Source organism: Papaver somniferum, chromosome 5 (assembly GCF_003573695.1).
Source record: "Papaver somniferum cultivar HN1 chromosome 5, ASM357369v1, whole genome shotgun sequence".
Classification (NCBI taxonomy): Eukaryota; Viridiplantae; Streptophyta; class Magnoliopsida; order Ranunculales; family Papaveraceae; genus Papaver; species Papaver somniferum.
The window spans coordinates 103429789-103448120 of record NC_039362.1 but is presented as its reverse complement, the minus strand read 5'-3'; the positions used below and the strand labels follow the sequence as shown (position 1 = coordinate 103448120).

Sequence of the window (18332 nt, the reverse complement as noted above, 5' to 3'; positions counted from 1 at the left end):
TGCTCGTCATAAAGTACCTCACGGAGCAACAACTAAGCTAAAAATAACTCAGTCGATTGTGCTCAACATAAGACACTTTATGGAACAACACAGTATGTACACAAAAATTGTGGATCAGAGATCGACCTTATACCGTGGAATAAGCAAGGATTCATTCTAGTTTCCATCACCATTTGCACAATGACATACAATAGACATAATCCTCAGAAACAAAATATTATAACCTATCTTCCATCAATAATTGACATAATACGCTTAACTTTTGTATTTGTCAAAAGTTCATTTCTTCTTTTATCAACACATGCATATCGACATATAAAGGACTTAACTTTCGACAAGGTATGGGAAAATCACAGTTCACGGACGCAAACACACATATCCCATAATAAATTGCAATATATAAAACCATAAAGATTAATAATTCAAAAATCATCTTCCAAACAGTTTTAGAATTTAAACCAATAAATCTAAAAACATGAAGATGAAAACGTTGGACATAGCTATGTGTAATCACAATAATGGCTATTCCGAACTCTAGTTATTCTTCTAATCAAAGCAAGAAAAAGAGAAGATTTACTAGACATTATAGAGCTTTCTCAGAGCATCTACATAGAGTTCCTTCTCATTATTGAAAAGACTATAGAATACGGGATCATTCAATTCCTCTAAGTCTTCAGAAATGTCAGTTAACTCACTAAGTTCTCTTTTTAGTTCACATAAGGTGTTCTTGGTTAGAGACAAAATTTGTTCATAGTGAGTTATCTTTTCCAAAGAGGAAATGATTTGAGATTTTAAATCATTTCTCTTGATGATGAAATCTTTCGCCATGCCTCTAAAATTATTATCAAAATGACAAACAGATAAGAGACAGTTAGAGGAAGAACCTTCTTCATTCTTTGTCGACTTCTCCTTCATCACCCTTGAGGAAGTGATTCCTTTACAAAGATACACATTAACTGCTTCAACTGCATCTCTTTTTGTAGTTCCTCTAGTCACAGGAGCCATAAGATAGTATCTTTTTGGATAAAAGGAAGAGACAAAGGAATATAAGGATTTATGAATACCAAACCCTTGGAAGACTTTGAAAGAGTATTTCAAGATTTATTCATCATCCTTTTTCTTAGGAGAAATTTTTCTTAACAAATATAAGAAAAGAATTTACAAAAAAAAAAACTTGAGCCTTTTTTAGCGCAAACCTCATTTTCCCAAGCTAAAAATGAGGGTGCGGACGTCACCAGTTAGTTGGTGACAGAATGAGCCATATGCTCACATCTCTTGTTTTTTCGTGGCTTATCACTGGTTGTTGTGTAAACAGATTTCTTACCTCGTCTGGACCTGGATTTTTTTAAAGGAGCTTGGTTATCCGGACCTAGATTCATTTTCTGCATGTTCTCTTGAAGTTTGATGATTCTCTTATTGCTCCTTCTGAATCTCCAACAAGTATTCTGATCATGCTTCGAATGTCCACAAAAATAACAAGTTAATGAAGATTTTTCGTCTTTATGTGCTCTTCCTGTTTAACACAACAATCAACAGTCGTTGTTCCTTGATTAGCCGGAGTGGACAACTTTGAGCTTTGAGTTTTGCTTTTGAACCCCAAACCATTAGTGTTTCCAAAGGATCTCTGACCAAATAATATTGCTGCAATTTTGTCAGAGCTTCCAGATAACCTTTGCAGGTCATACTTGAGAGTGTTAATCTCTTCTTCCTTTAGAGACATGGTACTAACGAACTTATCATTAAGACGCTCTATCTCAATATTTTTCGCCTGGAGTGATGATTCAATTTTTTCCAAAGAGGCCTTTAAGTGAAGGTTCTCTTGAAGAATCTCTTTATTCAGGAGATCAAGAAACTCTATGTCATTCTCAAGTTCTGAATCAGAAGTTGAAGTGGAGAGAGAATATGTAGTAGACTCATCTGAGACATCCAGAGTAGATTTGTCTTCTATTGAATCATCCGAAGCATTAACTGAAGATGGATATTCATCACATCTATTCCTCTTCTTTATCAAATCCTTGATCTTTCTGATTATCAGTGATTTATCAAAATCAACATGATTGGATCAACATTCATCAACCCAAGAAAAGTGAGAGGATGCACCTGTTTTGGTCACATCGTTGAGCGTGAACGTTCTGCCTGTGTCAAGATCAATAATTTTTAACTTTCCTATCAGAGTGTTTCTGGAAAGTGTATCAAGGTTATTTCCTTCAACGATGGCATGCTTCTTAGAATCGTATCTAGATGGCAGCGATCTGAGAATTTTCATCACAATGTCCTTTTCAAGAATAGTCTTACCCAAGGCAAAAGATGCACTAACAATTTCAGACACTTTGTGGTTAAACTCATCAAATGTTTCTTCATCTGCCATACGAAGGTTTTCCCAATCGGAATTAAGGTTTTGAAGTCTAGCTTCCTTTTCACTGGTACTTCCTTCAAATACGATTTCTAAGATATCCCAAGCTTCTTTAGACTTAGTGCAATTTGACACATGGTGCTGAAGATTTGCGGTAATGGCATGTTATTTTGGGGTAAAAACTGATTCTGCTGTTTTTGGTAATTTAGGGTGTGTTGATGAGAAACGAGTTCAAACCCTAAACAAATGCACTGCATGGGAATGCTTTTAGGTTCGAGAAATCAATCTGTAAGACTCAGGCCTAAACCAAGAAATGGTCGTTCAAGATTCAATTCGGTCACAAGGTGAAGGAGAAGGGTTGATATTAGGGAGGGAAGCGGAGAAGGTGTTTGAGATTGTGAAGGTGTTGGTTGTTTATGAATTGTATCAGAATGTTGAACTGGCTTGTGCAATGTAAGCTATCAGTTCTTGGTGTTTCTGGATACGGTATTAACAACAACTGGGTTTTCTGTGTTGTTTGGAAATAGGTTAGAGAACCTATTTATACAAGTCATTTTGAGCACAACCTTCATCTCGTAGGAAGTGGAGGAAATTGAGTGATGGAGTAGTGGGGTCGTGTAAGTGATTGTACACGATTACGCCTTTTCCCACTTCCCTCATTACCATTAACCGTCCACCTTTCCTGACACGTTATTGTAATGAGCGCGTTGCACGCCGCACGCTGTAAACCGCCATACCAATACCCCAGTAAGTGTCCCCCAGTTTGTGACATGTTTGATGTCTCGAATGAGCGGGTCAAGTCGTGGGACCCGCCGCAAAAAATAGCATACGGTGCTATTAGGTTAAATAACTAAGTTATTAATGGAATTGATATTCATGAAATATTGTGCATGCTCGATGCATGTAATGCATCGCTTTTAAGCAAGCATCTCAAAACAATCGATACACACGAAGCTTCGTTGTTTTAAAGCTTGATTGAATAAGTCGCGGATTAAGCGTCTTAAAACAGCAGCACGTCCAACAATCTTCAAGTGATCGTTTGGAGGTCGTGTGGGAGGGCCATCATCTGGTCGATCACTCCCTGTGGTAGAGTGGCGGGCGGTGATCATTAAGGCGCTTCATTGATCGCCTAATTTTTAATCCAAGTCGTCCGACCAAGTTGGCAAAGTTGGACGCACGAGATGATTTACGACACATGTTTGTTGTCGTTGAAGGAATTTAGGGTTTTTTAGAGGTGCGCAAACATCCCCTCTTTGGCTAATCGAATCCAAGCATTGGTGCTAATCTCGAATGGACCACCAGGCATGCATGGAGACGGACCGCTGGCGTGCATGTCTACACCTCTCGGTCCCTCAAAGATTCGATCTAGGACATTCAATTTGACCGGCAAAGATGAGTGGTCGTGATCGATTTGTGACAGAAATATATTGCCGCAAAGGGTTTAAAAGCCATGTGGCATGCCACCTTTGGGGCGTGCGTTTCGAGGTGTCGGGTCCTAGTCTGCATAGGTCGGCCGGTCACACGCAAAGGTGGGCCCACAGTGATCATGTTGACATCCTTGGGACTTCTTGAGTCTATATCTACACCGTACGTTTAGGCTGGTGAAGATGGATGGTCACGATCAATTCACGACAGATGTGTGCTGCCGCAAACCTTAATTAGGGTTTTGAAACAGCCACGCCCACGCGACTTTGACCAAGCGGTTTGGCACGCTGTTGGCCTCTTTTGGGGAGATCGATCACGTGGGGCCAATGTTGGGCTGACGGTGAACGCATGTGTACCTTCCTGATGGTCCTAAATCGATCCAAGTCATCCAAATAGGATGGCTAAGTTGGATGGTCGTGATCGATTTAAGACGCTAGTGTATTTCCGCGACCCAATTTAGGGCTTGGAAACATCATGCTTGCCATGGTTTGGGAGAGCGTTTCACTGCTCAATGGTCCCACCATGGGCAAGTCGTTCGAGCAAGGAGGAACTGGGCCCGTTGGTGTGCATGTCAGCATTTCCCCAATTGCTCATGGGATCATCTAACCTGTCCAATCGAGCAGAAGAAGTTGGACTATTGCGATGATTTTGAGACTGTCTTGGACAGTTCAAGCTCGTTCGAGCTTCTCCCAAGCAGTGCGTCCACCCTACTTAGGGTTGGCGTTTGACGACGCTGGGAGATGTATGGTGATGTTCGTCCAGCTAGGGAATAAGTGAGCCCGCCGGTGGTCATCACGATAATTGCCTATGCCTACCAAGATTTGGCTAAGCTTGTTAAATTGCGCGACCAACTTGTGTGGCCGTGATCGTTTCTGAGACTGATATGGACAGTCTAGATTTTCTTTAAAGAGTAAATATGTGTTCAATCATGCTAACTTTAATTAAAAGAAAAGTGTGTGAACGCATTGATCTCTTTGTCAGAGAGATGTAGCATGTATGAGTATTTTTGTACAGATCCCAATACTAGCACTTCGTGAGATTCATGCTACTCTGCTGAGAGTGAGCATTGATCGTCATGTCATGTCAGTATTGAGAGTTCGGCTGAGAACATTGCACGAAAAAATATCAGGCAAGTCATGCATTAGTTAATAATGCCGGCATAAAATAAAATTCACAGAATACTGGGATTGCTAGCACCATTCTGAGTGAACTCATCTATATACTGAGTCGTTCAATACATGTATGAGTAATGAGGTTTGAGCACTCATTACTTTCGAATGGCCTTTACTCCTTTGCAGGATCACAGCGTTAAATATAGGGTTTTACGATTTTGACCCTGAACTAAAAACCACCATAAACATTAAGTCTCATGCTTAGCACGTAATGGTGACACTTTTGTGGGGTAAGTACCAGATGGTGATAGACAAGACGAGGATAATAGGCTTACCAGGAGGAGTCGATCGTCGACGACATGCAGGGCGGTGTCTCCGCGGCCGTGAGGCGGTGGCCCCAGCTTCCCTTCCCATGTTCGAAACCAAGAAGGTTTCCTTCTTTCGTTAGAATTCCGCCAAGCCTTCGTGTATAAAAGGATGCCGACCCTTTCCCCTTTTTTTTATTTTCGTTTGCTCCAACTCCCTGCCGTCGCTGCCACTGCCATCAGCTATGTCTTTCGTCGAGTGCCCGTCAGTAGCAAGGTGAGTGCTCCACCTCTTCTTCGTTTTTCGTTTCTTCTTCTTTTTTGTGGATGTAAACCCTAGTTTTAGGTGTAACTTCCTTGAACTTGATAAAACCATCTCGTTACGAACGAAACTTCTTTGTTAGCCATATTGTAACGAACTCCACCAGTAGAATCAATAACACAGTAGTTAATATTTCTAGAATCATTAGTAAAGCGAGCAAAGAATCCCATGTAGATGTGTTGTTTGCTCCTTTCCGTCTTTGCATGCAAAACCTAGTTTTAGGTTGCGACTGCGAATGCAACGTCCGCGGCAAGAATTTGTAGATGAAAACCCTATTAGGCACGATTGTGTGTGTTCGTTCCATAACCAACATGATCGAGCAGGCCAAGAGAGTGATCGAACATGCCACGGTCAATAGAGTGAACGAAGAGACTAGGGGGTAATCGAGCATGCGGAGGTTCGATCCTGCTATGGACGTTCATCCCGCGGTAATTTTTTTTTTGTGTGTATACTTCTTCATCCATCGGCTCCATCCATCATCACCCATATTGCATCGCATGCATGCGTGTTTTCTCCCTTAGTACAAAGTAATGACTCTTTTCTATTGCGCTTCATTGTAGTTATTTGAAAGTGAACAAAAAAGCTCTTGTTAAGATATCACCTGGGGATAATGTTGCTTCCAAATAGGGAGGTGTTAACAACTCCAAAGACATGCCAAACATAGATGATGAGTTGTTTACCGTGACTTTTCCGAACGTTAGATTTCATCCTGGCCATAAGTGGGTCCTGCTCACAGGCTCAGAAAATGAAGAGACTGCTTCGTCCGCTCCCCCAACACATGCGATGAGGTTCTGTCTTCGTAGAAATGAATATCCTGCATATCCTATTGATTTCAAGGTTTGCCACACTCCACTGAACTCTTATGAAGGATGGATGAGGCATATGTTGAGTAATGAGCGCATCAGAGATAACTTGGCCAGGGCGCAGATTGTTGAAACTATCATGGCGTCTGCAACACTTCACATCAGGAAAGACGCTGCAGGTTTGATTACTTTCATTTCTCGATGGCGCCCTTCCACACATACATCTATATGTAGATGGGGAGAAATGACTATTACTCTGGAAAGCGTAGCCGTGTTGCTGAATCTCCCTGTTGCGGGAAGTTTCCACTATAAACTATCCATCGAAGAGAATTCTACCCTTGATGCTATACTTCGAAAGGCGGAAGAGTATAATCAACAGAAGAAAGGCGATAAATGCTTTTACACTTGGTGGGTTTCTCAATGGTTTCCTACAAGACCAAGGCCGGGCCAGGTACTGGATGATGAACTCAGTGTGGTCGCATTTCTGTCTTTGTGGCTGTCTAGGGACATCTTCGATAACGACTCTGGGAAGAAGACTATAAGACACGGTATTGTCATGTTTGCCATAAAGTTAGCGAAAAGAGTGGTTCTCCCCTTAGGAAGTTTATTCCTTGGATCGTTGTACCCCCATCTGGAAACTTTGGCAGCAGACATGCACGCTTCCAACGGGTACAAGAAAGTGGAGTCGCATGTTCACATATCTTTCTTCCAAGCATGCTTATGGGAACATTTCAAAGATTATGCTCCCGTCCCTACAGCTTCGTTTTCTAGTTTGTATGGTGGTTCGAGAATACTCCGTTGGCAAAACAGACGACCAAAACCTGGGTTAAGGCTCATTGATGTTCTCGATAACGTGCACGCCATAGATTTCCGTCCGTGGGGACCGGTTCATTCTTCCGTGGTTCAGCCAAAAACCTTTGCCACTGTTCTCGACACTGTGTTGCACACCGATTGAAAGGATGTGAGCTCTAGAGAGATCATATTTCTGCGAAGCTGTATCCCAGGATATGTTCCAGCTTATTTTGATGAATTCCTTACTGCGGTTCCTTACAATATTGACAAAGCCGCCCGTCAGATGGGATTTGATCAACGCATCCCGTTCGATCGTCCGCCAATGCCTTCAAGGGAGCTTGTACCGTCTGTTCTTGGTGCTATCATATTTGCAACGAAACAGAGCCTTTCATTCCTGCGTCTCAAAAGAAAACCAGCAGCGACTGGCAAGTATAAGAGTTTCTGGAGGGAAGAGTTGTTAGCTTTTCAGAAGTTTTCGGAAGAAGTTATAACCGTTCCTCGTGGAGAGCCTACTCCCGAAATTTTGAAGCAGCACAAGCGATTGAAGCCACTTCCGGGTAAGCGAACCAGGGCTGACACTTCCGATGACTGCAGTCCCCAAGAAGTGAGGCTTAAGAAGCAAGCAAGTGGACCGGTAGTTTTCAATTCTTCCCACATACATGTACTTTTAAGCATTCCTTTTGATTTCCCTAATTTTATTCATCTCGAGTAATCCTTGTTGAATGTGTTTCTCGTTCAAAATCAGGCTATCAGGAAGGAGAATGTTTTTACGAGGCTAGCACGTAGTCATAATGCATCTTTAGAGGAGTCCGGAATTACTGAACCTCTTGAGGGTGAAGGTATCGATAGGTGTCTAAAACACCTTAATATTTATCTATTGTTTATGCTTTCTTTGCTATGTTTTCTTGTAAATAATGTATCTTATGTTTGCTTTTGAGTGTTTAGGTACTTTGGAGTCATTTGGAACAAAAGAGGAAGAAACGTTGCTTAAATGGTACAACTTCTGTTGGAGGAGGATTATTTCTCATTATTTGTTTTTACTTCTTCATCTCTGTCTGAAAAGTATGTCGGCTTTAGTGATCCAAATTTCTGTCTGAAAAGCACGACTACTTTAATGATGAAGAGACATTGAAGAGAAGAAGTGAATCTGAGAAATAAGAGACAATTGTTGTTGTTGGAGGAACTCGAAAGAAGAAAAGAAAGCGTTCATGTGGAGAAAAAGGGATCAAAAAGATCAATTCACAGGCGCACGAGGCAACAAACACTTGAGCAAGGAAGCGAACAGGCAGTCGGTCCCCTGAAACTGACAAGCCATATATGAATTGGTTAGCCCTTATCCAGTAGTGCAGGGTGGAAATATAAAGATCAATCATTACAACCCCGCAATCGGGGATTCTCTTCTTCATTACACCTGAAATTAAGAAAAGAAGAGAAAATGAGAGGCGACCCTTGTTGTAAGAGAGAACTGATGAAGCTATTACAGTGAGACAGAGAGAGGAATTCAAGGAGATGATGATTCAGAGATCTCATGCAAAGAATCATGGTAGAATTTGAAGTTGCTACTGCTTTTGGATGGTGACAACCAATTGAGAAGATGATACTACTGATCGAGAGAATGGGTTTGTGGTGTAGGTGAAGGAATTCAGAGCTGATTCAAGGTGATACGATGACTTTCATGGGTTTAGAGATGGGTTATGTTTGAATTAAGCATCAGCAGGACTGGTATTGTTTGGATTTGATTTTGAACAGAGATAAAAGATGATGGCTGCTGTAAATTGAATCTGAGGAGAAATTAGGGTTTCGAAGTACTCATGAGAAGGGGGTTTTGCTCAATTTAAGTTATTGCTGTGTTGGTTTTTTTGGAAGCTAAGAGAGTGACACAAGGTTGAAATGGGTTGAGCTTGATGGGTCTGTAATTCAGACTTTGATGGAGCTAGTTGGAAGTGTTGTTGCAATGGGTATTTCAGCTGAGATGACTGAATAAAATAGATGAATGCTAGGTTTGCAATGAAGCTGTTCTGAAATTGAAGGTTTACAGGGAATGGTGGTGAGTTTTTTGCTGAAGGCTTGAATGGATTAAAATTAGTGTGTTGTGTAGCAGGTGGAAGCTGAATTAGTTGGATGGTGGTACTAACGTTGGATTCAGGTTGTTGTTGGAGCGGTGTTGCAGAGAAGCAGTGGATGCTGTAATGGAGTTGGTTCTGGTCAGGTGCAGAGATAATGGTTAGATGTATGCTTAGGTCACTGGTGGTGATTCTGTAGAATGCAGAAAAGGGTTGTTGTTGTTACTTGTATATGTATGTGTAGGAAATTGCAGGGGAAGATGCAAATCATATGTAAGTGATGATGATGTTTTCAAGAACAAGAAATCAGGGTGGTTGTTGTTCAAGAGTGAGTTGCAGTTGCAGCTCAGATGGAGATTTTGGTAAGGAACTGAAGATGTTGCATCTGGGTAAGCAATCACAGGGAGAAGAATGGTGGCCTGAGCAGTTGGAGTTACTGTTTTTATTGGTGCTCGGACGCTGAGAATGCAAAAGTGCAGCTGCAGTTGTAGAGGGGGATAGATTTTATGGTTAATGGTTGCAGTTATCAGTGTTGGTGTTGGGTAATTGTGGTACAATGGAAGTTGGTTATCACAGGGAGTATGATGGTGATGTTGCAATGGGAATGCAGATGGATATGAACCACAGATGGCAATGGTGGTTGTAAGCTAAAAGAACTGAAATAGGTGGTTTAGTATTGCTGCAGCAGGGCCATCATGGCTGGCAGTGAAGCAATGATGGTGCAGCACAACATAAGGCATGTGCAAGACTGCAAATGGCCTAGGACAAGGTGACTCAGATCTGACTCGTTCCTGACTCAACCTATGACTCGGAAGCCGTTAGTGACCATTAGTCATCTGTCAGTTTTAACGGTTGACTGTTACTTGACCCGGGCTACCTGAGTTGTTTCACGGTCACCTGAGGCGATTTTCCGATCGATTCCATGCCAAGTTCCGGCTACTTTTATGGACCTTAGGCTACTACTTTTTAAGCATGTTCTCTACATGGGTATTCTTATATATGGTCTTGGTGGACCTTTAAAGACTAGACCTAAATTTTGGAACAAGAGGAGCTATAAAAGAGAAGTCTTTCTACAACTTTAATATCACGTATTCTACTTGGAGCTTTTTGGAGATAGTCGCAACTAGAGTTTGGTTTCATATTTATTTTCCATCTTCTTTTCATTATTATTATTGTGATTATGATGAACTCCATAGTTATGAGTAACTAAACCTATCTTTTATTAAGGGTGATTTCAAAGCCCGAAATATGAACTCATGATTGATATGCAATAGCTCATTTTCTCGCAAGTTTAGTTATTGTTTGATTTCTACCATGCTAATAATGCTTATGGATTGTTCCTTAATTGTTTAAGTTCGAAATTAAATAGTTATGTCACAATCTTATTGCTAGTTTAGATTTTCTTCGACCCGTAATTGTCTAGAGAATTAAACACAAGTAGCAATATGTGGATATTGATGATGGGACTTTGTTAAATACCCATATGTAGAAATTGACACTAGTAGGTGATTCATGCTTTTGAGTTCATCACTATGAGCAACCTTATATCACAAAACTTAGAGCATTTGTTTAAGTCACACCTAGAGAGCGTACTTCTAGGAAACTTGGCAAGTAGAATTCGGTAGTCGAGCGCTTCCGTATCCGGTGAACTTAGGAGATATTAACGGGATAGGTGAGCGTACTAATTATCTTAGGGTTGTTAGTAACAAGATAATGCGAAGAACGTGCTATATATCAATTTGGTTTATGTTTTGTGGTCGATAATGAATCCTTACTCAATCTCATCTCATATTTGAATACAACTTTGTGATTTTCATAATTTCTAGAACAAAAATCTTCTTTGCTAGGAATATTTGCATAACAACTTTTGATCCATACCTCCCTTGGGACGATCTTGCTTTCATTATACTACTTGCTAGTGTAAAGAAAAGTAGAGAAATATTATTTGCGAGTTGACACCTCGTCAAAATTGGCGCCGCTGCCAGGGAGGCAGTGGAAAGTTTAGTTGTTATTTTTATTCTTAGTTGTTACTTTTGCTTTTATTTTCAATTTCATTTTACTTATTAAATCTCTTAAAATCTGATTTTCAGGTACTTTTTCTTTGGTGAATGCGTGGAGAGGGCAGAACAAGTGCAATTGGTATACGTCTTCGTTCGGGCACTTTGCTAAAAGACTTTATTCGAGCAGTGAATACTCCACTTCCTCCTAGTTCTTCACCAAGTGAATTCTCGGACTCGGACAAAGAGGAAGACAATACAATGGTAGGTCGACCACCTGCTCCGTGAACACTCAAGGATCTCACTTCTTCAAACTTTGACCAGTAGCCTTTATGTATTCAGTTGAATGGAACCATTGAGTTGACGCCGCAATTGATTCACTTGCTGCCAAAATTCAAAGGTTTAGCGGGAGAAGATCCTAATCGTCACTTGCAACAATTCTATCATGTTGTGACTAGTATGAAGCAAGCAACTGCAGATGCCGATATGGCTATGATGACAACGTTTCCTTTCTCCCTTATAGATGTTGCGAGAGAATGGTTCTTTTGCTTACCTCCTGGGAGTATAACCACATGGAATGGGATGAAGAAGTTATTCCTTGAGAAGTATTTTCCGGCATCAAAAGCAGCAGTGATTCGCAAGGAGATTTGTGTTATTAGGAAAGTACCCGGAGAGACTCTTTATGAGTATTGGGAGCGGTACAAGAAACTTCTAGCTATCTGTCCACACCACCAAATAAACGATCAACTCATTATTCAATACTTCTACGAGGGGTTGCTTTCTATTGAGAGAAAATTGATTGATGCCGCAAGTGGTGGTGCACTCACCAACAAGACCATTGCTGAAGCTACAAGCTTGAGAGAACATGGCTGCAAACACGCAACAATTCTTCAGTAGATCTGAACCAATGGTAAGGAAAGTGAATGAAGTTGGTGATTCTTCACATTTGGAACATAGAATGGGTAACATGGAGAGGATGATGCAACAAATAGCAGCGGATGTAATGCCATCATACACCGAAGATGTTGAGAAAGCAAGTGTTAAGTACCAAAATCAGCAAAGGTCGAGGTATTATCCGTACTCCAACACATACAATCCGGGTTGGCGTGATCATCCCAATTTCAGCTACGCCAACAAGCAAGCTGCAGCAAATCCTACTTTCAATCAACTAGGAGGGTACCAATTCATGCAAAGACCACAACAAGAAACACAAGGTACAAGTGTGGATGACAAGTTTACTCTTATGATGCAAAGTATGCAAGAGATTTCAAAGACAATGCAAGGGTTCAACCAATTCCAGCAGAAATCCGAGATGGCTATGAGAGATGTGCAAAACCAATTTAGTCAATTGTCTAATGATATGAATCAACTCAAAAAACTTCCTTCGCAACCACTGAATCATAAAGAGACTGTCAATGCTATTGAATTACGAAGTGGAAAGCAAGTAGAGAAACCGACAACATTATCGGAGGCCCATGAACTTGATTTAGAGAAAGAAGAGGACGAAACAGTCCCTAAAAAGACTGATTCGGTAAATTCTAACTCTAAACCTCTTGTTTCTACTTATGTTACTCCTCCACCTTTTCCTAGCAGGTTTGCAAAGTCTAAGAAGGAGACGTTGGACAAAGAGATTTGGGAAATCTTCAAGAAGATCGAAGTGAACATTCCATTAATTGAGGCGATAAGGCAGGTTCCTCGCTATGCAAAGTTCTTGAAGGAATTGTGCACTAACAAGCACAAATTGACCGGTAACGAGGTAATGAGTGTGGGGGAGAGTGCTTCGGCATATCTTCAAAAGAAACTCCCACCTAAATTGAAAGACCCCAACAGTTTTTACTATACCTTGCACAATTGGTAAAACAAGGTTTACAAAATCTTTGCTAGATTTAGGAGCATCTATTAGTGTCATGCCTGCTTCAATTTATGAATCTTTAAATCTTGGTCCTCTCAAAAGTACCAACATAGTTATTCAACTTGTCGATAGATCTAATGTCTACCCGAAAGGGGTTGTTGAAAATGTTTTGGTGCAGGTCAATGAGCTTATATTTCCTGTCGACTTCTATGTTCTTGATATGAGTGATGAAAACTCATCCTCGTCTACACATTTGTTGTTGGGTAGACCATTTATGAGAACTGCTAGAACGAAGATAGATGTATTTGAAGGTACCTTGATAATGGAATTTGATGGAGAGGTCGTTCGCTTTAACATCTTTGAGGTGATGAGATACCCGAGTGATGTGCACTCATGTTTTGCTGGGGAGGAAACTGACGCTGGGTAAGAATGCAAGTGAGATGAAAGTCGGGCTGACGACTTTAAACCAAGCGCTAAGTGGGAGGCAACCCATCGGTTTTGTATATTTATCTTTTTATTTTTATTTTTAAGCATTTTATCTTTATTTTTGCATATCATTTGCGGAATTTCCCACCTTGAACTTTACTTTGAATGACTAAATTTTACATTGAGGACAATGTAAAGTTTAAGTGTGGGGGAGCATTTATATGTTTGTAGTTTTATGCCTTTAGTAAAAAAAAATAGAAAAATAGAAAAAAAAAAGAAAAAAAATTGCTTTATAAACTCTGAAATCTAGAAACTTGTGCCTTTAGGATGACACTACCAATATAAGTGGATGAAACCATCTTTATTGCAGGAGTTGAGGAACCCATTAACTTAAAGGACAGACATAGCTTATGAATTACAAATAACATGATTGTTGTTACCATATCTCGGAATGTCACCATATCACTTTCTGTTTTTATTTTTGCAATATTTTCTTGTTTAACTAAGTGATTTGGTGGGTCACTAACATCAAATTGTTATTACTGCTAGGATGAAATAGAGTGATTGAGTTACTAAAAAAAAAGACCAGACCAGTTAGACCAACCGGTGTATATATATATATAAAAGATTGACACTTTGATGCAATATGTGTGTGTTCTCCCTGTCTCCGTCGCCTAAGCAAGCGTGGAAAGCAGAATCCATGGGAATTACCATGTAATCTGCTGACCAGAAGCATGCGCTTGGATCCAAAAGATCTAATCATGTTGTCAATTAAAAAAAAAGTGAAAAAAAGAAAAAGAAAATAATTTATCATTGTTCAATTAATAAATCAACTGCTGGTTCCCTTGTATATGCCAGTTCAGTTGATCTAGAATTAAGATTGTAGACTGCTAGTTCCCTTGTATATGCCAGTTGTGTTGATACTAGAATTCAGACCAGTATCTCAATCCATTAGGATTCATAGGTTCATCTTGGCGGTGACCTTCAGACAAATATGGGAAACACCGTCACTTAGTCAACATTCGCAACCATCTATCTTTATATCCATCTTCTTAATCTATTCATGTGTGATTGTGGTTAGTTAGATTTCGAGTATTGTGGTTTGTTCGACTTTCTAAGTAGAGCACTATTTGCTTATATATGAATTGGATTTGCATCAAGGTACCTCCTCCTATAGTCATTTTGGGTTCGTTCATAGACTCTTCACAGGTAGTTGGAATTTGGAGTAAAAGATTTTGTAGGTACACCTCTTGTAAACCTTCACGAGACTAAAACTCGTCCACTAAGGACACCTAGGGGTTCAAAGGCTTGTTATACGTGCTAAGTGTGACCGTAGCCTCGACGAGACAGAGTTGTATGTATGTTTTAGAATTGGTTTTGTTTGATTTGCTCGAGGACTAGCAAAGTCTAAGTGTGGGGGAATTTGATAGGTGTCTAAAATACCTTAATATTTATCTATTGTTTATGCTTTCTTTGCTATGTTTTCTTGTAAATTATGTATCTTATGTTTGCTTTTGAGTGTTTAGGCATTTTGGAGTCATTTGGAACAAAAGAGGAAGAAACGTCGCTTAAATGGTGCAACTACTGTTGGAGGCTGATTATTTCTCATTATTTGCTTTTATTTCTTCAACTCTGTCTGAAAAGTATATCGACTTTAGTGATGCAAATTTCTATCTGAAAAGCACGACTACTTTAATGATGAAGAGACATTGAAGAGAAGAAGTGAATCTGAGAAATAAGAGATGGTTGTTGTTGTTGGAGGAACTCGAAAGAAGAAAATAAAGAGTTCATGTAGAACAAAAGGGAGCAAAAAGATCAATTCACAGGCACACGAGGCAACATGCAGTTGAGCAAGGAAGCGAACAGGCAGTCGGTCCCCTGAAACTGACAAGCCATATATAAACTGGTTATCCCTTATCCAGTAGTGCAGGGTGGCAATATAAATCTCAATCATTACAACTCCGCAATTGGGAATTCTCTTCTTCATTACACCTGAAATTAAGAAAGGGAGAGAAAATGAGAGGCGACCCTTGTTGTAAGAGAGAACTGATGAAGCTATCATAGTGAAATAGAGAGAGGAATTCAAGGAGATGATGATTCAGAGATCTCATGCAAAAAATCATGGTAGAATTTGAAGTTGTTGCTGCTTTTGGATGGTGAAAACCAATTGAGAAAATGATGCTACTGATCGAGAGAATGGGTTTGTGGTGTAGGTGAAGGAATTCAGAGCTGATTCAAGGTGATACGATGACTTTCATGGGTTTAGAGAGATGGCTTATGTTTGAATTAAGCATCAACATGACTGGTTTTGTTTGGATTTGATTTTGAACAGAGATAAAAGATGATGGCTGCTGTAAATTGAACCTGAGGAGAAATTAGGGTTTCGAAGTACTCATGAGAAGGGAGTTTTGCTCAATTCAAGTTATTGTTGTGTTGGTTTGTTTGGAAGCGAAGAGAGTGACACAAGGTTGAAATTGGTTGAGCTTGATGGGTCTGTAATTCAGACTTTGATGGAGCTAGTTGGAAGTGTTGTTATAATGGGTATTTCAGCTGAGATGACTGAATAAAATAGATGAATGCTAGGTTTGCAATGAAGTTGTTCTGAAATTGCATGTTTACAGGGAATGGTGGTGAGTTGTTTGCTGAAGGCTTGAACGGATTAGAATTAGTCTGTGGTGTAGCAGGTGGAAGCTGAATTAGTTGGATGGTGGTACTAACATTGGATTCAGGGTGTTGTTGGAGCGGTGTTGCAGAGAAGCAGTGAATGCTATAATGGAGTTGGTTCTGGTCAGGTGCAGAGATAATGGTTAGATGTATGCTTAGGTCACTGGTGGTAATTCTGTAGAATGCAGAAAAGGGTTGTTGTTGTTACTTGTAGATGTATGTGTAGGAAATTGCAGGGAAAGATGCAAAGCATATGGAAGTGATGATGATGCTGTCAAGAACAAGAAATCAGGGTGGTTGATGTTCAAGAGTGAGTTGCATTTGCAGCTCAGATGGAGATTTTGGTAAGGAACTGAAGTTGTTGCATCTGGGTAAGCAATCACAGGGAGAAGAATGGTGGCTTGAGCAGTTGGAGTTACTGTTGTTGTTGGTGCTCGGACGCTGAGAATGCAAAAGTGAAGCTGCAGTTGCAGAGGGGGATAGCTGTTATGGTTAATGGTTGCAGTTATCAGTTTTGGTGTTGGGTAATTGTGGTACAATGGAAGCTGATTATCACAGGGAGTATGATGGTGATGTTTCAATGGGAATGCAGATGGATATGAACCACAGATGAAAATGGTGGATTTAATCTAAAAGAAATGAAGCAGGTGGTTTAGTATTGCTGCAGCAGGGCCATCATGGCTGGCAGTGAAGCAATGATGGTGCAGCACAACATAAGGCCTGTGTAAGACTGCAAATGGCCTAGGCCAAGGTGACTAATATCTGACTCGTTCCTTACACAACCTCTGACTCGGACGCCGTTAGTGACTGTTAGTCATCTGTCAATTTTAACAGTTGACTGTTACTTGACCCCGGCTACCTGAGCTGTTTCACGGTCACCTGAGGCGATTTTTCGGTCGATTCCAGGCCAAGTTCCTGCTACTTTTATGGACCTCCGACGACTACTTTTTGAGTATATTCTCTACATGGGCATTCTTATATATGGTCTTAGTGGACCTTTAAAGACTAGACCTAAATTTTGGAACAAGAGGATCTATAAAAGAGAAGTCTTTCTACAACTTTAATATCACGTATTCTACTTGGAGCTTTTTGGAGATAGTCGCAACTAGGGTTTGCTTTCATATTTATTTTCCATCTTCTTTTTATTATTATTATTGTGATTATGATGAACTCCATAGTTATGAGTAATTAAACCTATCTTTGATTAAGGGTGATTTCAAAGCCCGAAATATGAACTCATGATTGATATGCAATAGCTCATTTTCTCGCAAGTTTAGTTATTGTTTGATTTCTACCATGCTAATAATGCTTATGGATTGTTCCTTAATTGTTTAAGTTCGAAATTAAATAGTTATGTCACAATCTTATTGCTAGTTTAGATTTTCTTCGACCCGTAATTGTCTAGAGAATTAAACACAAGTAGCAATATGTGGGTATTGATGATGGGACTTTGTTAAGTACCCATATGTAGAAATTGACATTAGTAGGTGATTCATGCTTTTGAGTTCATCAATAGGAGCAACCTTATCTCACAAAACTTAGAGCATTTGTTTAAGTCACACCTAGAGAGCGTACTTCTAAGAAACTTGGCAAGTAGAATCTGGTAGTCGAGCGCTTCCGTATCCGGTGAGCTTAGGAGATAATAACGGGATAGTTGAGTGTACTAATTATCTTAGGGTTGTTAGTAACAAGATAATGCGAAGAACATGTTATATATCAATTTGGTTTATGTTTTATGGTCGAGAATGAATCCTTAATCAATCTCATCTCATATTTGAATACAACTTTGTGATTTTCAGAATTTCTAGAACAAAAATCTTCTTTGCTAGGAATATTTGCATAACAACTTCTGCTTCATACCTCACTTGGGACGATACTGCTTTCATTATACTACTTGTTAGTGTAAAGAAAAGTAGAGAAATATTATTTGCGAGTTGACACCTCGTCAGGTATGAACGGCAAAGACTCGGTCGGTGACGAAGAAAGTGTCTCCATGCATAGCAGGGAGCCTGACCGTTCAAGAGAGTCAGGTGGCGAGACTGTGACAGGTATGAATCTTGAGGTTGAGGAAAATGATGATGCAGGGACCGTTGGAGATGCTACATCTATGATTATAGTGGCGCTTCCCTTTAAGGATCCCCTTGTGACCGACAAAACATTGGTTGTGCACTCCTCTGTTGTTCACTCTGCTGCTGGGGTCACTTTTGACCCCCCCCCC

At 40.1% G+C, this 18332-nt stretch overlaps 1 protein-coding gene across 1 annotated transcript; it reads left to right on the top strand.

Moving 5' to 3' along the window:
- The first annotated feature begins 6168 nt into the window (after positions 1 to 6168).
- On the top strand, positions 6169 to 7275 carry LOC113279407. The gene has a single exon (XM_026528097.1). It carries the CDS (start codon positions 6169 to 6171, stop codon positions 7273 to 7275), a length of 1107 nt encoding a protein of 368 aa, XP_026383882.1.
- The last annotated feature ends 11057 nt before the right edge of the window (positions 7276 to 18332 follow it).